The 23,989-nt window shown below is 45.8% G+C and overlaps 1 protein-coding gene across 1 annotated transcript; it reads left to right on the top strand.

Annotated features, from left to right (window-relative positions):
• The first annotated feature begins 783 nt into the window (after window positions 1-783).
• LOC146192264 (uncharacterized) lies at window positions 784-23,703 on the top strand. Its single transcript, XM_084600445.1, has 4 exons — window positions 784-946; window positions 15,272-15,504; window positions 20,738-20,954; window positions 23,417-23,703. The coding sequence occupies exons 1-4, from the start codon at window positions 784-786 to the stop codon at window positions 23,644-23,646; spliced, it is 843 nt and encodes a 280-aa protein (XP_084456571.1). The 3' UTR covers window positions 23,647-23,703.
• Window positions 23,704-23,989: the final 286 nt, after the last annotated feature.

Raw genomic sequence — 23,989 nt, 5'->3', positions numbered from 1 at the left:
CAAAATCACGAACAAGAGCTCGTTACTTTGGATATTTGCAAGCAAGAGCTTCAGGACTTGTTCGGGAAGCCGACTGGGCGCGCTCTTGCTGCAAAAACGGAACTTTGTTCTCGTGTCCAATCCCTCACGTAGTCCTACCTTGCCTGCATTCAGGACGTGATTGTGTTGTGTGGCAAGGTCAACAGCTCCATGCCGTAAACTGACACGGTAGTGCATATCCTCAAGGGTACCGTGGATGATGCGTTCCACATCCTCGTTTGCACGGACTGCTCTTCTGTTGACGCGATGCTTCAGGTCTGCAGAAATTCGAGCGGGCTAAACAAAGACGTCTAGTGCATCGCTTTGAGCGTCTTCCGAACACGGCGGCTGCATCATGCTGAGATGACCTGGCCCCTTTGCACTAGCTCTCCCGTCCCACGACCATCACTCGAATCGTCCGGAGAGAACTCGAGGCCTTAACTCCTGCACCACTCTCGTCTCCGCTACCCGACACCGTGGCCAAGATACAAGCCGTTGTCCGCCAAAAACTTGCAAACATCGGCCTCTCCTCCACCCCCGAGCCGCCCCCGCCACCATCGCACCCTGTTCCTTTAATGGCTGCTGCAACCCCCAGCCCAGCCGCTCCACGTCGCTATGTTGGTCACAATGCTGCAGAGTGGCGCACTTTAGACGACATGCCAGTCTGTTTTATTTGCTGTCGCGCCGACCACACTCCGTGTTATTGCCGTAGCCGTGCCTTCCCCACCCTTCGCTCCTATTACAACGCTGACCGTCGGTATTATTATGGACCCCGACGCTTTGCTGCCCAACCCACCGAACCCCGCCCTGCCTATGATGAACCTGGACACCTTCCTCTTCAACCTCATGAGCCTCGCACCAAACCGTTCCAACTGGTCGTCGCTCCAGTCGATCTCCATCTTCCCGCGCTCTTCGATCCCGCTCACCGGTACCTTGTCGCAGCTCCTCCCCATCATACGCCGGCACCTACTCTGGAAAACCGGGAGTGACGCTGCATTATCGGCCCGGACTGCCAACTCGGTACTGACCACCGCACCTAGACGTAACCTCATTGATATTCTTGTGGATGGAGTCCCAATTTCTGCACTTATTGACACGGTCGCCCACATTTCTGTCCTCAGTTCCTCTCTCCACCGACGCCTGAAAAAATTCTCACACCCGCTACCTAATCTACCGTCCGTGTTGCGGATGGCAACACAGCTACTGTTATTGGTATGTGTACTGCACGAATTAGCAGCGCAGGCCGCAACATCCCTGTGTTATTTACAGCCCTCACCAGTTGCCCTCAAGATGTTATATTAGGCCTCGACTTTTTAACTGCACACTCCATTCTCCTTACTGTTCTTTTGGACTTCCTCATCTAGACCGACCGCTCTGTTCTGACAAAAAAGCTCCCCCAACTTCAATGCTCCGTCTCCGCTCCGCTACATTTACTCGCCTACCACCAGAAGCCGCTGTGTACGTGCTCATGTCAGCTTTTCCCTCCATACCTGATAGCGACTACGTTGTTTCCCCCTTAACCGACGTGACTCTGCAGCATAGCATAGTTCTAGCTCCCTCACAAAGTCATGCATGTAGCAAATAACCACACTTATCTTTCAGTTCTGAACTTCAGATTTTCTCTACAAGTTCTTCCTGAGGGTATTGGTGCTATTCTCGCCAACTGCAGATGGGCCGCACTCGAGCCTTTACTTATGCCAGTCGCCTCCTTTCAGCAGCTGAGCGGAATTATTCGATCACAGAACGTAAGTGTTTTGCCCTCGTGTGGGCCATTACAAAGTTTCGCCCTTATTTTTTTGGCCGCCCGTTATCCGTCATCGCCGACCACCACGCCTTATGTCGGCTTCCGACACTGAAGCACCCTACTGGCCGTCTCGGGCGTTGGGCGCTGCGTCTGCAGGAATAGATTTTTTCTATCGTTCACAAGTCCGGCCAGCTACACACTGTTGCCACCCTCCTGTCCCGCAACCCGGTAGTTCCGCCTCCTGAAAGCGAGAGTAACGATGATACCTGTGTGCAGTCCATCTCTGACTTTTTGAACATTCGTCTTGAACAGCGCTTAGACCCCAAGCTTTGCGGTATTATCAACCGCCTCAGCACTGGTCATCCTGACGCTACTCTTGCGCTCCACAACGGCATTTTAAATCGGCGGAATATGCGATGAGCTTCTGCTCGTAGTAATGACTTTAGCTAGTAGTCTCCGACCACCTGCGTGCCACTGTTCTTCAGCAGCTGCATGACGCGCTCACTGCGGGTCATCTTGGCGTATCTCGTACGTACGAAAGCGTCCGCCGGCGCTTCTTTTCGCCAGGCCTCTACCGCTCTGTTGCTTGTTACGTGGCTTCTTGTGACAGGTGTCAGCGGCGGAAGAAGCCCTCGGTTGTGCCTGCTGGATCTCTACAGCCGATCGACATCCCAATCGACCCATTTTACCGAGTTGACCTTGATCTCCTCGGGCCATTTCCTCTGTCTGCTTCGGATAATAAATGGATTGCGGTGGCTGCGAACTATACTACGCGCTATGCCATTATTATTTTATTCGTCCTCTCGAACTCAGAAAAAAAACATACAAAAGCCGTTACACGAGCGATACCCACCAGTTGTACAAGTGACGTGGCTGCGTTTCTCATCCACGACGTTATCCTGCTCTATGGTGCTGCACGCCAGCTGCTCACTGACCGTGGCCGTTGCTTTCTTACTCGAGTATTCGAAGAAATTCTCCGATACTACTCCATTAGGCACTACTTCACCACCGCTTACCATCTACAAACGAATGGCCTCCCCGAGCGCCTCAGTCGCACACTCACGGACATACTGTCAATGCATGTATCCGCAGATCACTGTGATTGAGATATTACTTTACCGTTTGTTACCTTTGCGTATGATTCCTCCCGTTTGCCTGCGTACTGCCTCACACCGCTAATGCTAGTTCCTATGTTCGTGACGCCATATGCCGCACTGACGTCGCCCGTGTTGTTGCTCGCCGCCGACTGCCTTCCTCCAAGAACTCCCAAAAGCAGCGCCACGATTCTCGACATCGGCATGTCCACTACTCTCAGAACACTCTCGTCTTTCTTTGGACTCCCGCTCGCAGAGTTGGGCTCTGTGAGAAGCTCTTGCCGCGGTGCACAGGCCCCTACCGTGTTTTACGGCCAGTCATATCTGTGACATACGAGATCACCCCTGTGCACCCATGCCGACAATTCGATATGCCACGTACTGAAATCGTTCATGTCGCTCGCATGAAGCCATACCACTCCCGCTGTAGTTCCCCGACGTAGTACGCAGCCGGATGGTGATTTTCGTGGCGGGGTAGTATTACGTATATGCCACGATGGACAACAGAGTGTGGGACGACGAAGTTGAAGCCACGGTTGGGTTGGTGCTTGCCAGAACTCTTACGTCTGTCATCAGCTGTTGTGGTTTTCCTGAACTAGCCTTCTGCCACGTATCAATATTATCGTCATCTTGCACGCGGAATTTCCTTCCCGGTAAGTCTTGTCCGGGTGCGAATACTTCACGTGAATCCCTAGTGCTGCCTAAGGGAACTTAACTCCCTTGCGTCGTGTATGTTTAATCTATGTCCATGATGGCGCTCACCGCCCCTCTGCCTCAGCAACATGTTTTATCAGACATCTCTTTCCGTTCTGCTAAAGACGATTATTCTGAGCCCCATGCCTTACCAACGCCGAGAATTTCTCATAGTACTCCCAACCCACGTAGCCATTTTTATTACGACTTCCCCACTACTGGGACAGACAAGTGTTGTACACCACCGCATCTTAACTGAAATTAACTCGATCGTACGCCGAAGGTGCCTTATCTGGTTTCTCTCTCTGAATGAAATGTAATTAAAGAATATTTAAATGACATGCTCCGTCGCGATATTATTCGTCCCCCAAGAAGCCCATGGTCGTACTCAGTAGGGTTACTAAAGGAAAAAGACGGATCAGTACGATTTTGTATCGAATATGGCGCACTCAACAAAATTTGCTGACAAGACATTTACTTGATGCCGCGAATTTATGACGCCCATGAACTTCTCGAAGGCGCCGAATATTTCTCGACCTTTGACCTCCACTCACGTTATTGGCAAAAACTTATACACGAGGACAACAATGAAATAAAAAAACACGTTTTCGCAACTCCTGAAGGACGGAGGGATTGTTATGCGCCTCGGCCTTTTCAACGCACCAGCAACATATTAAAAATGATAGATGCTGAACTGCGTGACCTAAAATAGAGAACCTGTTTGTGCTGCTTAGATGGCATTGCTATATCTTCGTCAGCTTTAACGACCATTTAACGCATATGAATGACGTTCTCACATGCCTCGTTTCAGTGGGCCTTCAGCTCAACACCAAGAAGTGCCACTTGGCACAGAAGGAAAGTAAAACATTGGGACATCTAGTTAGCCATGGCGGTTTCGTCCAGACCCAGAGAAAAATCATTGCGGTCCTGAACTTTGCACGTCCTCAACGTACTGCAGATTTGTGGAGCTTCCTCGGCCTAGCGTCCAATTCCCATGCTATAATTAGGCATTTTGCAACTATTGCTGCACCACTTCATGAGCTACTTAAAGCGCGCAGCCTTTTCGTGTGGACTGAATAGTGCGACACTGCTTTTAACAACCTCGAGCACACCTTCACATAGTATCCTGTTTTTGGCACTTCAGCGACAGCGCTCTAAGCATCCTGCACACTGATGCCAGTGGTTATGATCTTGGCACTGTAATTCTGCAGTGAGATTCAACTGCGCGGGAGAAAGTGATTGCTTTTTCCAGCCGAACATGACTCAAGCGGAGAAAAATTACACCATCACCGAGCGGAATTGTCTTGTCATCGTCTGGGTGGTCCAGGTATTTCGCCGCATCTATGGTCGCGGAAAAATGGAGAGTAAATGATAGTCCACTGTACTGCTGTGTTACAGGCTAATTTGACAAACGGTAGAATAGTGCCCCTATTTCGATGGTCTGGTGTGACGTACGTGGAGTTGTCGTCTTCAACAGTTGTTGTGTTCGCTGACAAATTTGACAGGTCGACTTGGCCGTTGGATTCTATGCCTGTAAGGATACCATTTCGACGTAATTTATAAATCGGGTCGCCAACACCAAGATGCCGGCGCTATTTCTCGCTGTCCATTTTCGAAATCAGTCTGCTGTTTTTCTTCCCAATGGATTTCCGCCTCTGACCACAGCCGACCAACGCTTACCCCGAAGCATATTACAACAGTTTCTTTTGACGATTCTGACAATAAACGCACTCTTCGCTCACAGCAACTAGTCGACGCCTGCAGTCGTCCCATCATCGCCCGCCTTATCGGCGCTTCGAACCCATTCAATGCTATGTTCTGCCGACAGCTACGCAGCTTCATGCTCTAGGTTGGCAGCCTAAACCGTTACGTGTATTGACCTTATGGAACTTGTTGGATCCCAGTCGTCCCGCCTTTGCTTCGCCCACATATCCTAGCAGCTAGCCACGATGACGCTACTGCAGGTCACCTAGGTTTTGCAAAACCTAGGACTCATGAAGAGATTATTCTTTTGGCCTGGCCTATCCTCAAGCGTAGGTAAATACGTCGCTTCCTTGCCCCCTGTTCCGACATCGGAAACGGCCGACTTCTTCACCCGCTGGTCCATTACCTGTCCCGCCACGCCATTCGAAGCAGTCGGCATCGACCTATATGGTCCAGGCCTCTCTCCGATCGGGGTAATCATGGGATCATCAGAGCTGTCAGCAACCTTACGCGCTACGCCGAGATAGCATCCGTGCCCAATGGCCCAGTCACACAGGAGCATCGAAATAGGGACACAATTCTACAGTTCGTCACATTCGCTTGTAATACAGCACTACAGGGGACTATTGGTTACTCTCCATTTTTTCTCGTTTACGTCCGTCCTCCCACCACATTCTTGAGAGTTTTGTGATAATACTGGACCAGGTTTTGAGCCGTCGCGTATCCCTGGCAGACGCCACGCTTGACGTTGGACATCCAAGGAGGACGAGGAGCTTTTGCGGCGGCGATACGTAATAAACCTTATCTCCCACCGCACAGAGCTGGCCTTTCAACCCGATTGCACGCATGCACATAAAGTAAAGGGGTGGTTTCGGTACTCGATCGGTTGTGGGAAAGGCATGGTACTTGCAGATATGGTCGAGGAACAGGAGTGAGTTGCGCTGTTCGGGATGCGCTGCCGGTGAACGGGCGGATCGAGAACAGAAGTGATCCACGGAATGATGCCAGGAAAGAAGTGGGACGAAGCCGGGGTTTAGCTAAGCGACGGGTGCTGGGTATAAAGCACAAAGGCTGGAACAAGCACGAAACTCAAGCACGGGTCATAACTGGGGCGACCAGTAGGATACCTTTCGCTCTTACGCGTTTCGTAGCTTTAGTCGATAGTTTTCATGACCCCTTCAAGTGGAGTGCACATTGAGGCCCATACATAAACCTCGCAGCTACACGTAAATGTAGAGATACACAACAAAGACTTGACATCCGGGCTTCCGCCATCGACCTACTAGTACGCACATTGCACTTACATCCTTTATCAGAAAATTTCTTTGCAGCAATCCGCGGGCCCGAAATAGGCGCCCCTTGTTGGATCAGGGCCGCAAGACTACACGGGTAGAAGCACTAAAAAAGTGTTACCAAATACGTGTCCCTAAGGCCGAGAAACGGCACAGACTGAACTCTGGCTGAGCTCACCACATTCTTCCGCACCAAACGGCAACCATTCCTGCTACCGCACCCCCTACCAAGAAACAGAATATCTGGCGACGACTGCAAACGAGAACCCTCCCCACGGCTCACTTTGCTGTATGGATATCCCGAAAACCTTGCCCTCCTTTAAATTTCTAAAGCGACACCGGCACAAATGCCATTAACCAGCCCGGCGTCTCCTCCTCCCTGTCCCAATGAATCGGTGATTCTCGGAACGCGGGAGGACTCGGAGGACATCCGGCTCCACGGTCCCGAGGAAGTTGAAGGTGGAATTTCATCGTGCTGCTAGCATCATGTGTACGTTGGACACAAACGTTTTCCTGAAACGGGGAGGGGCCCTGCAAGGACTTTGGGGGCGAGGAGACCACCAATACCGTGGCGGCGAATAAATGTTTGGGCTCCCCGACTGTCACTTAGACCAGTTCCAATTAAAGAGTTTAATGTATCTCCAAAAACGTATCTCCCAGTGGCTGTCAGCTACATGCACGACCAATCTTTTATGGCGTCCGTAAGCCAACTTCCCGAGCTCCTATTATCCCTCTAACTTTCCAGTCCGGTACTTTCCTAAACAAAGGGGCGGCGAAGCAGCGCCCGTCCACTAGTGCCCCAGAAGAAAAAAAGCTGGGAATAGGGTCCGCAGACGCGAGCGAGGAAGCGAAGGCCGTCGGCTCTCGCGGTGGCAATGGCTGGGGTCTCTAGTGAACCTCAAACAGGGATTAGCCACAACATACCGGTCCCGCCCTTATTCTGAACTCCGTATAGTCTTAGCAAAAAGTAACCCATCAACGGGATTTTCCGTCATAGTGTAGCGGGTACCTGCCCTTAAGAACTGAATATGGGCAACGTAAGCAGCTCTTTGTCATCCACGTTTTAGGCCTTTTGACGTACACTGTTCCCGGAAGGACTCTACGATATGCATGAAAAGCAGACCTTGCGGATTGACTATCTGTGGCACGGAGGGTGCGGCACGGTAACAAATGGATACGGGTGCAGGGGGACAGCGATGAATCAAACAAAAATCGTCATTGCAGCCACGTTATTCATGGTAAATAGAACCGTTTAAGAAACCTAAGGACGTAGTGAACCCTGTCAAAAATCCGAGCCACCATCTCCGTGAAAGGCGCCGTAACAAAGAAACTAGATTTGGAAAACTCGCGAAAAGTTAGCGACCTTTTGGCTCATGTGGATGTTATGATCTCGTGTCAGGGCATCCGGTCCCGGTCATGGCAGCTACGTTTCGATGGAGACGGAACCGAAGGCTTCCATCTAGCGCGCGACATCTGTGCGAGTGTAAATAAATCCAGGTGGTGGATAACCAGAGTCCTTCACCATGGCGTCCCGAATAGAAGATGCTAGGTAGGTACGTTGAACCCCATATAATCATCATCATCATCTTCAGCCTGACTATACCTCTATACAGGGCAAAGGCCTCTCCCATATTCTTTCAATACCCGGTCCTGTGCGAGCTTTATCCACTTGACCCCTGCGAATTTCTTAATCTCATCCGCCCACCTAATTTTCTGCAGTCCCCTGCTACGCTTTCCTTCCCTTGGAATCCAGTTTGTTGCCCTATGCGACCATCGTTTATCCTTTCTTCGCGCTACATGTCCTGCCCATTCCCATTTATTCTTCTTTATTTCTATCAAAATGTCAGTGATTTGAGTTATTTCTCTCGTCCACTCTGCACATTTCCTATCTGTTAAGGTTATCTGTACCATTTTTCTTTCCATAGCCCTCTGCGTTGTTCCCAACTTAAGTAGAACCCTCTTCGTTAGCTTCCACGTTTCAGCCTCATAGGTAAGTACAGGTACGATGTAACTAATATATTTTCCTCTTGAGCGATACCGGTAAACTGCTAGTCATAATCTGGGAGGGATTGCCAAATGCGCTTCATCCCAGTCTTATTTTCCTTGTTATTTGCCTTTAATGATCCGGATCCGCGGTTACATACCTCTCCAAAATAGATGTATTTGCCTACTACTCCCAGTGCTTCGCACCCCAACGTAAACTGCTGTTCCTTCCGTAGGCTATTGAACGTTACCTTAGTCTTCTGCATATTGATTTTCAAGCCTACCTTTCTACTTTTCCTGTCTAGATCACCAATCATTTTTTGCAGTTCATCCCCTGAGTTACTTAGCAAGGCAATGTCATCAGCAAATCGCAGATTACTGAGGTATTCTCCATCTTCTCTTATCCCTAACTGCTTCCATTCCGATTCTCTGACTACTTCGTCTAAGCAAGCTGTGAATAGTATGGAGATATCGGATCTCCTCTCCTAATACCTTTCTTTACCGGAATTTTGTTACTTTCTTTATGCAGAACTATGGCTGCTGTGCACCTTCTGTATATTTCTTCCAGCACTTTCACGTACGGCTCGTCTACACCCTGGTGTCTCAATGCCTGTATAACCGCCGAGGTTTCAACTGAATCAAATGCTTTTTCATAATCAATGAATGCTATGTATAGAGGCTGGTTATATTCCTAGCATTTGCCTATCACCTGATTGATGGTATCATTATGAATGATAGTAGAGTATCCTTTCCCAAAACCTGCTTGATCTTTTGCTTGGTTGCAGTCTAAAGTTGGCCTGATTCTAATAGCGATTACTTTGGTAAATATCGTATACGTAACAGACAGTAAGCTAAATGGTCTGTAATTTTTTTAATCCTTAGTGTCCCCTTTCTCATGAATTAAGACAATGTTTTCGTTCTTCCATGGTTCCGGTATCGTCGATGACACCAGGCATCGGGTAGCTGCGCCGGGCGGCCAGTTTTTCTGGCACGATATGCCCCCGTCCTTCAACAAATCTATAGTTACCTGATCCCCTCCAGCTGCTTTCCCCCTTTTCATGGTTTCTAATGCCTTCTTAACTTCTTCCTTCGTCACTGGCGGAACGTCTGACAGCATTTCACTATCGCCAATCTCATTATCGTGAGTTGGTTGTCTGCTGTAGAGATCTGTGTAGAACTCCTGGACTACTTTGACTATCTTGCCCATATTCGTGATGACAGTGGCCGCCTTGTCCCCTAGCGCATACATATGATTTTTGCCATTGCCTAATCTCTTCTTCATCGCTTTAAGGCTTCCACCGTTCTTAAAGCATGCTCAATTTTCTCCATGTTATACTTTCTTATATCGGCCACTTTGCGCTTCTTGATTAGTTTTGATATCTCTGCGAATTCTATCTGGTCTGTTGGATTGGAAACTTTCATACTTTGGTGTTTCTAATCAAATCCTTCGTCAACTTAGGCAGCTTACCGGTATCCCCTATAACTATCCTACCGCCTACTTCTACAGCGCACTCAGTAATGATATCTCTGAAATTATTGTTCATTGCTTTTAAGCTAATGCTGATATACTACCATATACTATGGGACGACAAAAGTAAGGACGTATGCCATGGACAGTGAGCTTCAATCCGGGAAAACCAAAGGGACATTGTTGCTGCGAGAAAGTTTTGGATAGAGAGTTCAGTATCGTCGTTTTAAAAATGTTGGTATCATATACGTTTCTGTAATCACATCAGTGGCCTAACACGCCAGAAATGTGAGTACTAGTCCTAACGCACTAGGAGCTTTGCAACATGGGCCCTTGACTAGCTAATGCAAGCTGTAGCCCAGTCTTCTGTGGAAGCAATTGTGCTGGAAACTCCTAAAAGGGGTTTGGCATTTTGCGCGCGGTAATGGTTCATTTTGCGGCAGGATCATAGTGACTAGCCTTTTACAAGCACTAACGTAGAGAAAACCTAACCTTGTCAGAGAAGCGGCATGCTTACGGAGTTGTGAATGTTTTTTTTATCGATAATATAGTGGCAAGCAAGGAATGAGCACGAGCATTTCAAGGACCTACTACTATTGAGTGAACCTCGCATGCCGGAATGGCATAGGCTTCTAGGTGGCAGCGTAGCTAAAAATAGAGACCTTTAGTATAGCGTACACAAATACACGCAGAGAAATAGCGCACGCCAAAAATATCGTGATGCTCACCCGTGCATGCGCTATACAATAGCCAAGAACGAACTCTCGCGAACGATCGGCCAGCGTACGCGAAATTGTGAGTTTATCGCGTCGTGGTTTATCGTGCCAGGCATTCGCGTACGATGGGGAAATAGCATTGGCAAGATTGCGGCGCCCAGGTCACCCGCTTCAGTGTGAGTTTGTATTCGTTAGCGTGTTTTTCTGCGCGCTAGTATCTACATATGGTACAAGGAACTTTCGCTTTGACTTATTTAACATTCATTACAAACAGTTATTGATTTATGTGTTGTGGTTTTTTCATTTTGCTCGGCGGCTGCGCACTCCCTAAGCCTGACGATTGGCGTTGTTTTGTTGGCATGGCAACGCCATGAAGTGGATTGCCTTGGGGTAATTGCACTGCTTACACGCTTCTTTCCGTGAACAGAAGTTGTGAACATGGTAGGCCTCATATTGACAACATAAATCTTTATGGAAAATGAAATTAGTAGTTTCTGATGTGTTATCGTGGCTCAGTGTTCAACACAGGAGCAAAAGAACTTGCTTTAGTCCCGGCGCCACTTGGCTAGTTTTGACACCCGAGTGAAAAAAAAAAAAAAAAAGCGCCTAGGTGTGTTCGTCCGGCTAACTAAAAGCGCCGAGGCGACACACTGAGTAATGTCCCGTAATTCGCGTTTATCGCATGAAAGATTCCATACGCTACACTAAATGTCTCGAATGTCACTACTGCATCAGCTATATGAACGTTTCAGTCACGCAATTTACTCAAAATTTAGGTAAATAAACACAGAGCTACTGAGCAGGTCGTAAAAAATTCTATCGGAGCAGTAACAAAAAAGAAGTTGACTTTAATAAAGATAGATGATAAAACATTTCTCTGCCCGCTAAACCGGCAAGAATACCCACCGCCAGATAGGACACTAAATACGAGCAAAGGAAACATCTGGAGGCGCTTACAAACCAGGACTTTTCCGAATGCAGCTACCGTTAGCCTGTGGTACCTGATCAGTTCTCAGATAGGTGCCAGCTATTACTGGATAAGGCAGATCTGGTGTACATGATATGAAAGTGTCTAGAAATCAAAACGGTAAATCAAAAGACAAAAATAGAAGGATTTCAGGAGACTTTACTGCTGAGCTCAAGTCCTGAAACTCAGCTAGATGTAAACCGACTGTCCGGACACGCGGCCGGGTTCAAGGACTCCAGGCCGCCGCCTAGTTCGATAGGCTGACACCTATCCTGTATTGTTGGAGTTTTACGATCATCCACCCACTTACCTCTTTGTTCCTGACATCGAAACAATGATAAAGTCTCTGATTGTGAGAAAACGATCATCACGGGAGAAGCAATATGACCTACTTATGCTACATTCGTCGATAAAAAAAAATATCGCTATGTTCTCGTATGACGTCTCTACCAGAGAAGACATTCAACTTTTCAGTTGGCCTTTGACTCGTGATCCCGATATATATTTCAACGCATATTGTCACGTTGGCAGATTTTGTCACCTCTGTCGAATGTATTTCAGGCATATTCATATAAACGCCTCCGTGATCACAATAAAAGGCACTGTCTCAGATGTGGTGTCAGCCAGTCAGTACATCTTCGCACAACTTGTACGAACGCCAGGTAAGGTATTACCATCTCCTGACTTGCGTAAATATTTGCGAGCGCGTACTATAAAATAAACCGTGAAACCTATAGCTTGGGATATGTGACATCTTGCAGAAAACTGTTTGTGATTTCTAATTGTCCTTCCTGAATAATATCACTAATTCTTGATGATGATGATGATGAATATTATTAACACCTGCTAAATATTCAAGAATATATTTTGTCATAACGCTGTTTCAATGCAAACATTCTGATCTATAAGTAAATTAATTAGAGTGCTGATTGAAAAAGTAGTTATGCTCATTTACACTAACAATCTCTAGGGAATGAAAGTTACACAAGGATTTTACCTAGAGTAACATTGTAAAAGAGGCGGCATACCTGTAACAAAATTATGCTTTGAGACGAGTTCCTGTACTTTATAAGACTTAACCTGGATTGTTTAACTACAACAGGAGAGCAATTGTCATTTGCATAATTTTTTGTGTTGGACATTGTTTCACAACTCTTAAGTAGCCTTTGCTTTTCATATAAATTTTTCGTTGTCTATAGCGTTGAAGTTGAACCCTCGCCAAGCGGGCTCCTGCTGTGATGATGGGAGTATCGCGTGAAATGGCACCTGAGGAAATTCTTTTTTTTTTTTTTTTTGCTGTTTTCAGATGGTGAGAATGTTCCTACCGGTGTGGACTTTGCTGCTGTTTGCCTGTGAGCTCAGTTCGTTTTGAGTACCTCCTCGCGATCACGGCGGACTTTAAGGGGACCCTGCCAACAGCTTCATTTATTTACTGTTCTTAGTAAAAAAAGACCATTTAATTGATATTCCAAGTATAACATGACTCCATGTCACTTTCTTGCCACGTATCCGGCAGGAAAAAAAAATTGGAGAATAAAATTGAATCTATTATTGAATCTATGATATAGTCAGCCGCATCATCAAGCTCCTCACGCCCAGACTAAAAAGGCCAGGCCGATGCCTTTCAGTACCGAATCTGGCATACGGTATCCTCCAGAATGAGATAAAAATTCAGGGGTAGCGAATGGAGTTATGAGAACCAATGGTTTCATTTGCAATCTATTCCGTTTCTGATTCCAATGTAATTTGAATTCAGTTGTGTTTACTCACCAATATAATCCAATTTAGATTTAGTTAGAGTTCAGGTATCATTCTTATTTAACTTCTTATCGTATTCGCCGATTTGTTCATTTTTATAAAGTTATTTTTAATCATCTGTGTTTTCGCCGAGCCATCCGGCGTCTCTAGTCTTTCCCATACAAGCGGAAATCTCCGCATTCCGCATGTGTGAGGTCCTCTGGCAGCCAAACGTGGGAGAGGGCAGCCGGAGGCTTTTTATAAACAGAGTCGTCGCCGGACATTTTCGAAGCGGTGGTGATAAGGCCCCGTTTTTGAGAAATTCCAACGACAGCATTGCAAGCACTTTAGTTGGCAAGTCGGGCTCTGATTGGTCAGTAGGTTGTTTGACGTCACTGGGACACCCAGCCAATCCAGGTTGCTCCTCTGAGATGGGAGGGTGAGGTGGGAATCGAACTATATCGGACCATCGGATGCCGAGTCATACAGGGCGCCCTCGTCACACGCCGAGAAGTTCGCACGGCTCGATTAAAACGGAGCTTGATGTCTATGTCGGGAAGCTTTTCACATAATGCGTCAGCTTACGTCTGAATGGTAATGAGTGTGCGTAGCACAATTGAGGCGCGAAATGAGGAATTCGTGTTCAAGCGAGCTGTAATCTGTTTATACGCAAACGAGAATCCCTAAGTTCGCCGCCCACGGGAGCCATAAAAAGCTTTACATTCAGATCCTTAGACGCAGAGCTGATGTGCCTCAGAAATGTTTCGTCTTAATGGTATCCTGTCGCTGTGAAACCATTATGTGGCGCGCAATCTCGCGAAATGTGTTATGGTGGTGACATGTTTGTTTCCTTTTTGAACGCCACAGTATTATTGTATCTCCACTTCGAAACGAATTGGGGGGATACTTAACCTCCGCCATTGACAGATGTGAATGAGTAACCCCTTCAAGTTTTGCCGCTGTTATCTTCAAATACTTCGGGGCATGAAGTTGGCAATTGGCCTATTACGTGGTCATCCGACAAATGTTACCAACGAAGCCCCTATGTAACCAAGTCATACGAACTTGCGTCTGTCACCCAAGAGAGGCGTGTGCTACACCCAAGGGTCCTGGAGGGCTGGATTACCATCTAAAGCTCCCATTTGAAATGAGAAGCCCGGGCTGGCAGCACCTGCCATGTCACATGCCCTTGTGACGTCACACAATCTTCCCATAAATCAGTGCTAGGCCACGCCACCAGCCAGAGCCATGCTCATGATTTTTCACTCACAACGTCGACACGCCAGATTTTCTGCGGAAAAAGGGGCTTTTTTATTCATGCGCTATCGCGTGCTCTATCGCGTCGACCGTTTCATGACTCGCCCCATCGAAAAGATACGAGCACGCTTCTGGAGATGACACGCGAGTGTCCACTTCTGTGACCGCAGTACTATGGCGACGGTCCCGTTGAATTCGAAACCTTCACCTGAACACCGCTACAAGACATCTCATGTGGTCTATGTCGCCTGAAATTAAATTCCCACCTTACAGTAAATGACTTTAAAATAAGTATTATTTTTCTCAGTCATTTCTTTGCATAAGCAATAATACAGCAATGAATCTTGCTGTGGTGGCGCAACGCTCTCGCGTATAATACGCAGCACTGATCTAATTATTCAGCTGCGTTTTTTATGCTTTTTTAGGTTGTAAAATATTCGTTGACTTATTTTTCCTAGTTCAGCTATAGTGTAATAGGCTGAGCGCTCTTTATCCTTCTTCAATAAAATTAAAAACAAAAACTCCCCACGATTGTTCGTCAGGGTATTGTTGAGACAACTACGCTTGTTCGGAACTTCCTTTTTTTCTTGTCGTGCAGCTTCCACTTGTGCGAGCTCCTGGCGCAAAGACTACGTCGTCGACCGTTTGCTGCGCAGCGTTGGCATAGAAACGATTCCTCTGGAGGATATCTCGTTCGACGTGGATTACAACAATTCGTTCTCCTCGGGATTTGTCGAGTTTCACCTGGAAAACGGAACCCACAATTCGTTCTCCTCGGGATTTGTGGAGTTTCACCTGGAAAACGGAACCCTTGGCAACCTACGCCGACAAGTAAGCATCCGGCTCATTTATAGCGCGCTGGCTTGCCGTAGTTGTCCAACCACATTCAGTGGGATGGGTGAGGTAGCTAGGAGTTTAAACGTCTCATAGGTTTTCGCACCGATAATATAAGCTTTGGAGGAATACTTTAAGGCAGAATTAAAGGCCCTGTTAACCAAAAGTTGTAACGGCGTTCGAGCCAAGCGGTGGCCCATTTCCGTGCACTGACTAGTCTGCGGGCAGCGTGGCACACAAACCAAATGATACGAAAGTGTTAGCAAGAAGAGTCAACTCAGGAAGATCATTTGCGATTATGAATCAACCCTCGGGTTCCTCTGTATACCGAATCAAATAGGCTACCCTTTGGCCATGCAGGAACGTATGCGTGGTTGGACTGAAGCGGGATTTTACATCTATAGATGTTCGGGGTCTCCACTGAACGTGGTTATATTTATGACGTTACGCTAATGAGTATGTGTGAGCAAATAGAGTCCCGAATGGAGAGGTTACCGATTATTTGTGTTGCATAGTGCGTGTAATGACTTTGCCAAAAGTAACCAGGCTGCAGGTTCTGCATCTCAGTCGTATAGTAGAGAATTCATAGCACTTCTCAAGCTGTAAATCTCTGCAATGTAATAGTTGCTTTCTGAATAGGACTAGAAGGAGAGAAAGTCTTTTAGTATACCAATGTACCGAGCAGTTGTTCTGGTTAAAAATCTGCATGGCAAGACCAATGGAGATTTTCGTGTAATAGGAGAAATTTATGTACTGAAATGCGTTCTAAGGGACTAGACTGACAAGAAAATGTGACATTCTTTTGATTCGTTTGCCGGCAGCTGAAAAATTATTAATTTTGTCTTATTGGCATTACGCATCAGCTGGTTGGCACGGAGCCATCTCCACAAATCTTCAAACCGTTGGTTAGCTACAGATACTAGAGGGGTCAAGAGTTTTGTGAGGTAAAATAAAGCACTCATATCATCAGCATACAGCCAGATGTTAGAAGAATCAAAGATAGCAATGATATCTTTTTTGCGAATTTTAACACCGTATCTTATGAATTTAGAGTCTCAGGCAAAGTAATTTATAACGACGAATTGAGAACACTTCAAGAAATAGCTTCGAAATAGATAAAGTGCAGCACCCGCTACTGCGTAGTGTGGTAACTGTTGCCAAAGTATTTCATGTTTAACTGAGTCAAAAGCTTTGCTGAAATCCAAAAAGATTCCCATAGTGAACAGCTACATTTCTGATGTGTGCTGTCTTATCTCTAACGTATAAAAGGGCAGGTTCAGCTGACTTGCCTCTCTGGAAACCGTACTGGTCTGCAGAGAGCAACGCATTTTTATTTAAATGATTGGTTGACCTTAAATTGATTACTTTTTCAACTATTTTGAAAAAAACTACAACGGGAGTACTGATATTGGGCGACAGTTACTAATACATATGTGCAGGACTATGACTAATAATTTTCTTTTTAACTGAGAATCTTCCTGTGATAATACTTGATTGGTTAAGCGGCATACTACTTCAAATAAAATATCAGAAACCGCTTTAATTGGTGCCGCGGTAATACCAACGAAACTACATGACGTATATTTAAGGTTATTAATTAGGCAAATAATTGCAGTTTCAGTGGGCGGATATAGAAAAGTGGAGACAGATGGATTGCGCAGAATATAATTAACAAAAGCATACGATCCAGGTGTAGTAAAAGATCCAAAGGTTAATAAATGTCTAATGAACAGATTACTGAGGACCGCACCGCTATAATGTTTGTTATCTGTCTTTATTTCAGCAGGTAGGATAGTATGACGTTTGCTGGGTAATATTTTTATAACGTGCCACGTCTTTTGAGGGTCATAATAAATGTCCGTAAATGTTTTGGCATAGTAGTGGATGCGTGCTTTTTTATATCGTTCCCTAACTTGTTGCGCATTTTCGTATATTCCTTAAATAATAATTTATCTCTGCTTATTGAATATCTGTGGAAAAGAACATTTCGCGTTTTTACTCGTAGCACCAACTCTCGTGTAATCCAAGGTTTCCTTCCCCTTTTGCTGGGGTTCTTTAACGTGCACTGATATCGCACAGCACACGGGCGCCTCGCCTTTCGCCCCTATCGGCGGGAGCCTTTCGATGGGGTCGAAAGGCAAGGCGCCCGTGTGCTGTGCGATGTCAGTGCACGTTAAAGAACCCCAGGTGGTTGAAATTACCGGAGTCCTCCACTACGGCGTCTCTCATAGCCTGAGTTGCTTTGGGACGTTAAACCCCACAAACCAACCTACCAACCATCTTTTTCGTCACTGCGGTAGGGAATGCGGTATTATATATTTCAAATATTTTTTTCTGGTATTCGTTCGTATAAGTCATTGAGGTTTAGGTTGCTAAAGGTACGTGTCAGTCTACAGCGGCTTGAGAGATCGAAATTGTCCAATGCTGATCTTCGTTATCATTCGTGTAGTGCTTGTTCTTCGTGGGCCAGGAAAATCTGCAGACTGCGCCCTCTTGGTATAAAACGGAAAAAAAAATAAATGATCGTTCACATCACTAGCAAGGACAATAGTCGTCGTGATGTTGTGCTCACAACTTATTAAACAAGGGTACATTAAAGATCCAGTATGATCAGTGACTTGAGTAGTGGTATTGATAAGATTTCAGATACCATAAGAACAAATATCAACGAAGGCGATGGCTACAAGGCAGTGTCTAAGGAGATTGACACTAAAATCACACATAATAATAACACGTAGTTCGAGTATAGAGTTTGCCTAATATTAAGTCAAGAAACCGAAAGAATTCCTCGTTAGAACCTGACAGTGGCCTAGAAATAACACCATATACGAATGCTCTGGTTTTGACAAACAGTGAATCAGTGTTCTCGTTCAAAAGCGTGTAGTTAAACGCAACTTCGTAGCAAAGTTTTTCTTTAATATATACTGCAACACCACCGCCCATTTGGCCATTTCTGCATAAAGATTCGCATTCATAACCTTCAAAATGCATTATATCATCTGAATTGCTGAACCAGGTTTCTGAAAATCCCGGAGCATCAAACTGGTGCTTTAATAAAGACAAAAACAAAAAAAACTTCAAAATTAAATTCTCCATTTTTGTTACGCAAACTATGTGCGTTAAGGTCATAAAAGGAAAAGTACGTCACCTGGCGTTTCGGTTAATAAAGGAATGCTACAAAAGAAGATGCCCCCCCCCCCCCCCCCCCCCTTCCCGTGTCAAGATAAACAAAATCAGATTTGAGAACTGCTGTACTGTTGAAAAACGGGCCTCCGCGGAAAACACTTGCACTCCATTATTACGTTCTATACAGATCATGTTAGCCGTAGATCCAAAAGCCTAATCACCTTCTTCCTTTCGAGCAAAAATGCGTCCGCCTTTCTGCCACAATAAAGCATAGTTCAATTCGGGTCCGTTTGAGCGGGCTAGCCGGAGTAACCGTTTGTTATCCCGAGTGAAGTTGTCTACAAGCTTCACATTCGAATCCTTTGCCTTGATAAGGGTACGACATTCCATAATTTCTGCTTTAGAGATGTCTGACGAAATCTAGTAATTACAGGTACCTTTCCAGCCTTCGCTGAAAGCAACGCAGAGCTCCAAGATCTGAGTCTTTCAGGGTTAGAAGTTGTAGCAAAGATGTTAGGTTATTCATTGTCTCGAGAAAAGTTTCATTCTTTCTTGAATTCTTCCACGCACGTTTATGTTCGGTATGCGGTTGTACTGCTCTAGTTCATTCACATGAAGCTTTATATCCCTGGTGGCAGAGGAATTTCCAGTTGCGATGCTCTTTATCTGTTTATTTAGGGCTGCCTTGTCATTCTTTTGTCTCTCTAGATTTTCTAGTACGGTGTCATACTTGCCGGAATCTAACTTAACTGAGCTTTCAGTTTCGTCAACTTTCGCGACAAGTTCGCTTAGTGCGTTGACCTTGGCAACAAGGAGAAGAAGCAGAGAAAATCTGTCATTCAGGTTTTTACGCTGGCGCTCAATGTTTGCATTCTCAGCTGTTGAAAGGGGAACCAAACTTTTTCTTACTGCTGATTCAGTGGTTGGGCTTTCCCAGAAGCACTAAAAGACTCACCCGTGTTGCGAAAACTCGGCGCAGGTACACCAGGAGATTTTCCAAGGTGACAAAGATAATCGCAAGTGGAGCATACTAAAAACATTTCTTCATGAGTCACTTCCTCATGTCAGGCCAAACATTCCAACATGTTCTCTAATGAGGGTTCACTGAAGGAAAAGCCGCAAAAGCAGGAGCGGTAGCAGCAGCAGTGCGCAAGACGACATTTCACAAAGAGATACAAAAACCGCCAACCTGCAAAAATATTGCTTAGCAGCTTGATCAGACTGTAGGCCCCATGCTGCCTGCCGTCGCTTTTGTGTGCAAATGTCAGCGTAGCCTGTCGATCGCTCCTCTTTAAGCACGGCAAGGGCTCACCAAACTCACCATGCTCCAGAGGTTGTCGAACGGCTTGTCAAGCCGGCAGTCCTTATCAGGGGAGCGGTGTGAAAGTCAGGTTGATCCAGATTCAGCGGAGATGAGATTCAAACAGGAGTTTCAGCAAACATATTGCGTAACATTTGTAGCAGATCGTAGGCATCGTGCTGCCTGCCGCCACTGTGGTATGCAAATCTCCTTATAGCTGTTAAACAGCTGTAGTTCCTCACCCGCACCACTGAGTGCATGAGAATGAACCACCACACTCTGCAGAATGCCGCATTTTGCCGGAGTTTAAATGCAAACAGTTCATCTTTCCGGCTGGGCGATTGTGTCATATTTGAGTAAACCTCCTTCAAAATGCGGCCTTCTGCATTGTGGTCCAGTAGTGCATTTTCATGCATTCAGTAGAACGGGTGTGCACTACGTTTGGCCGAAATGACTGCTGCGTTTTCCAATCCATCGAGGTGACTATTTCTTTCTTTTCTCCTCCGCCTTTACGCTGTGATTCGTGAGCCGAATGTGCAAAAGAGATAGCTACTTCGCTTCTCCTTCTTCTCTTAAGCGGCCATAATACGGTCCTTATCTTCCTCTTCCAGACACTCACGCAATGAATGGCGCAGAATGCCCTTGTTACACGCGCTATTAACTGGTGCATAAAAAGTGGTGCACTGAGTTCCCATCACAAAATTTCGTCACGATAGTCACAGGCAGCACTATTTTCTCAAACTTTATCCACAGTCTTCAGGTCTACATCACTGTGGGTGTCTGTACCCCGTTTCATCTGTGCAGGTTCAGCGACTAGGCAGCTGCGACCTAAAGGATGAACGGCACGAGCGAGCTCCTCAATTCCGTCTCTACTGCACCCTGAGTATGCGTGGCTTGGTTGCCCAGTACGACGTCGAGACGATCACGGACCGCCAGTCGAAGAATGTGGCCGTTGAAATACCCGTCGGCAGTGGTGCCATACACACATGCATCGACTGGTTTTTCGGCAACTGCACAAAATGTACGTTTCTTTTGCACACAATCCGAGCCGTCATTTGAAAAGCTGTGTCAGTCTTATTAGCTTCATCCTCTAGTAGACAACTGTTCGCCTTCGTTCTTTCTGTGGTCCCTTTATTGAAGCGTCGGCACTGATGCTTTTAGTGCGTAAAACCGTTACGTTCGGCTAGAGGTTCGTACAGTTGACAGTTGGCAGGTGACTTGATCGGACATTTATTCGTCGGCGGCTTGTCTCAATCCTGAGTGGACAATTCTGCTGGAGCTGCCTAATCGGATAGTTCCTTTGAAATGAGAGGATAAGATGGAATTGAAACTTGGGATTCTCGGATCACGAGTAAAGCACGCTATCACTAGAAAGAGACGGCGAGTTGGGCCTGAATAAACCGTGGCTTTATGTTCAATTAGGCTGGTATTCCCCACGCTAAGATAGATTACGACCGTATGATAACAAGTATTGGTGATAAAAGATGGGTTAAAATTGGATTGAATGTTGCCAAGCAAGACCGACTACCCTACCTTACCCACATTGCACCGGGGTTGAGAGCCTAGCAAAAAATCTTAACATGGCTCTCGTATGAGCTTTCGGACGATGCCATGTCAGTTACTGGAACCACGTTTTTTCTCAATTTCCTTTTTTTTTCGGAGTTCGCTATCTTACACCAAGCAGATCACTGTAGACGTCATTAAAACTTTGTTGTGGACGAGTTGGTACATACATTATGAAGAACGAGCAACATGAATTCGTTGAGCTTACGTGATAGCCACTTGCGAGGAGTTGATGTGGTGGCCGAATCGCTTCGAGGTATTTGCAGAGAAACGTGCCTACCACACACATACAGAAAAGATTTAATATATGCTCTATACACGCATACTTCCATGCATTGGAACCCGCAAATCTCAAAAATATATGCGAGTCCATATCAAATCTCCCACCTTGGGCATCCTTCCGGATAAAACTTGTTTGCAGTATTTGAACTGTAAACAAGACTGGCTTAACCTCAGGGCAGAAACTCGGGCAAGCTGGTAGAACATTTTAATAAAAGACGAACCCGTGCAGAATACGGGATGAAAGGTAGAAAACTGCAAGCATTGACGCAGTCTCTGTCGTTTTCTACCTTTCGGCCCGTGTTCTGAGCTCGTTTACGTTTGTTTAAAATTTTGGCTACCCTATTTGAGTTCTCTACCGGAACGGTCAGTCTGCCTATTAGGGTTGAGGTGGGAGCTTATCGGTTGATCATGCTTGATGAAACATCGCACAGGACGAGGACGACGACAGAAGTGGATACATGGCGTGTCCGATTCGAGCTGCATACATTTCCGCTTTGCACAGTTTGAGCACTATACCGGTCGGTATGACCTTTGTTCAAGCTATATAGTGAAGGGTGAGACCATATAAGATTGATACTGCAACCGTATGTTACGGTAGAAACCAATTTGGCGCATTACAGGATTTAGAATAGTAGTTTTTAGTCCACGCTTTTACGTGGAAACCGTGTGAAGGTACTGTACTGCAACAGATTAGTATTGCGCGCTAGGAAAGCAGATTTTATTGCCTCAACATTTTAAACCTATAACATTAACGTTCCCACAACAACCTAGTGGTACCTTCTTTCATCCCTTGAGCAAAACGTACTACTCCTACATTACTTTAGTGAATAACGTACCATTATGTCAGGGAATCTGAAATGCCCCCTTTTCTCCTCAGATAGTGAAGAAATGCATCTAACGCGACGAATCTCGCGTATATGCTTGGCCTGAAAGGATAATATTCCAAAAAGCAATGCCTTTGCTTTTTTATTTTTTTCCCTAGGTATTTGCACCTGTTTCACTGGAAACGCCAGTCTCCAGTGATAAATGAATGGATTTTAGCTTCATTGTCAATTCCTCATTCGTTGAATATCTTTCCATGAAATAGCATTCAGTATTTGTGGACTCAAATACAGCCTTCTTTGACACCAGTTTGATAAACGCGGCGACGACTATAGAACATGGTAAGAAGGAAATATTGATAGAAATGTTTCCGTATTTCAACGCGCAACAATATCGTTCTTTACGATTGTCCTTTGCTTCGAGCTAGTAGTCAGGTTTCTCATGGAAATCTAGCAAAGACCGTTTTTTATAATGACAAGAACGCCAAAACCTATAAGCATGTCAGTGGGAGAATTGGGATATATCGACTGTGTGAGATAAATGTTACAACATACGAAAAAAATGTGCTTTTAAACAAGTTCCCGGTGAACAACGCGCTTGTCCGGAATTTCTGTGCATGCTAAAGGCATCAACTGAACGCCATCAAGTATGTTTTATAGGCATTCACAGTCAATGTTTGCAAAGTTACCTGCGCGTAATGTCATTTGCACGTTGGGCGCCTGCTTATCGGATTACGTTTGCTCCAATATGTAAATGAAATGCGGATCTTCTAGATGTTCTGATGCTATACCAATTATTGTCTTTTCGTCTGCGCAGGTACGAAGTACAGCTACCGCACTTTAAATCTGACAGCAAAGGTGATGCCCCCCAAGATGTCAATGGGCCTCAGTACCAACGTTCTCAACGAATTCAATAAAGAGGTTCTATCTCCAGTTGAGAAGGAAATCATCATGGCGATCGAGAGAGCTTACATGCCGGCACTGGAGGAGAAGATGACAACGCTGAATGTAGCCGACTTAACAAGCCAGCCGAGGCTGCACGAGTGATCCGAAGTTAAGAATAAATGCCTGTACAATGTACCTAAATAAAGACATGGGATACCGCATGCGTCTTTTCGTTGTCTGGTAATGATTTCCCTCCAAAATAACGCTGGGCATCAGAAGTGTCATCCCTTCATCCCGTTATTGTGACACGCCTCGCATGAGATGCACAAACAGCTGCAACATAAAAATGGATGAATTTCATTTCATAAGTGAACGCTGATAATCACATGAAAATATGCTATAGCTACTCTTAGTTCGTATTGTCTCCTACTTTCGGGCGGTTTTATAGCTGCCGTGCTAGTTGCCACCATTGATATAATTTGTTCGCACTGCGTAAAAGCCAACT

Source organism: Amblyomma maculatum, chromosome 4 (assembly GCF_055883805.1).
Source record: "Amblyomma maculatum isolate TAMU_Amacu chromosome 4, ASM5588380v1, whole genome shotgun sequence".
Taxonomy (NCBI): domain Eukaryota; kingdom Metazoa; phylum Arthropoda; class Arachnida; order Ixodida; family Ixodidae; genus Amblyomma; species Amblyomma maculatum.
Note: the sequence above shows the minus strand (reverse complement) of the source record. Positions and strands in the feature narration are given on the sequence as shown.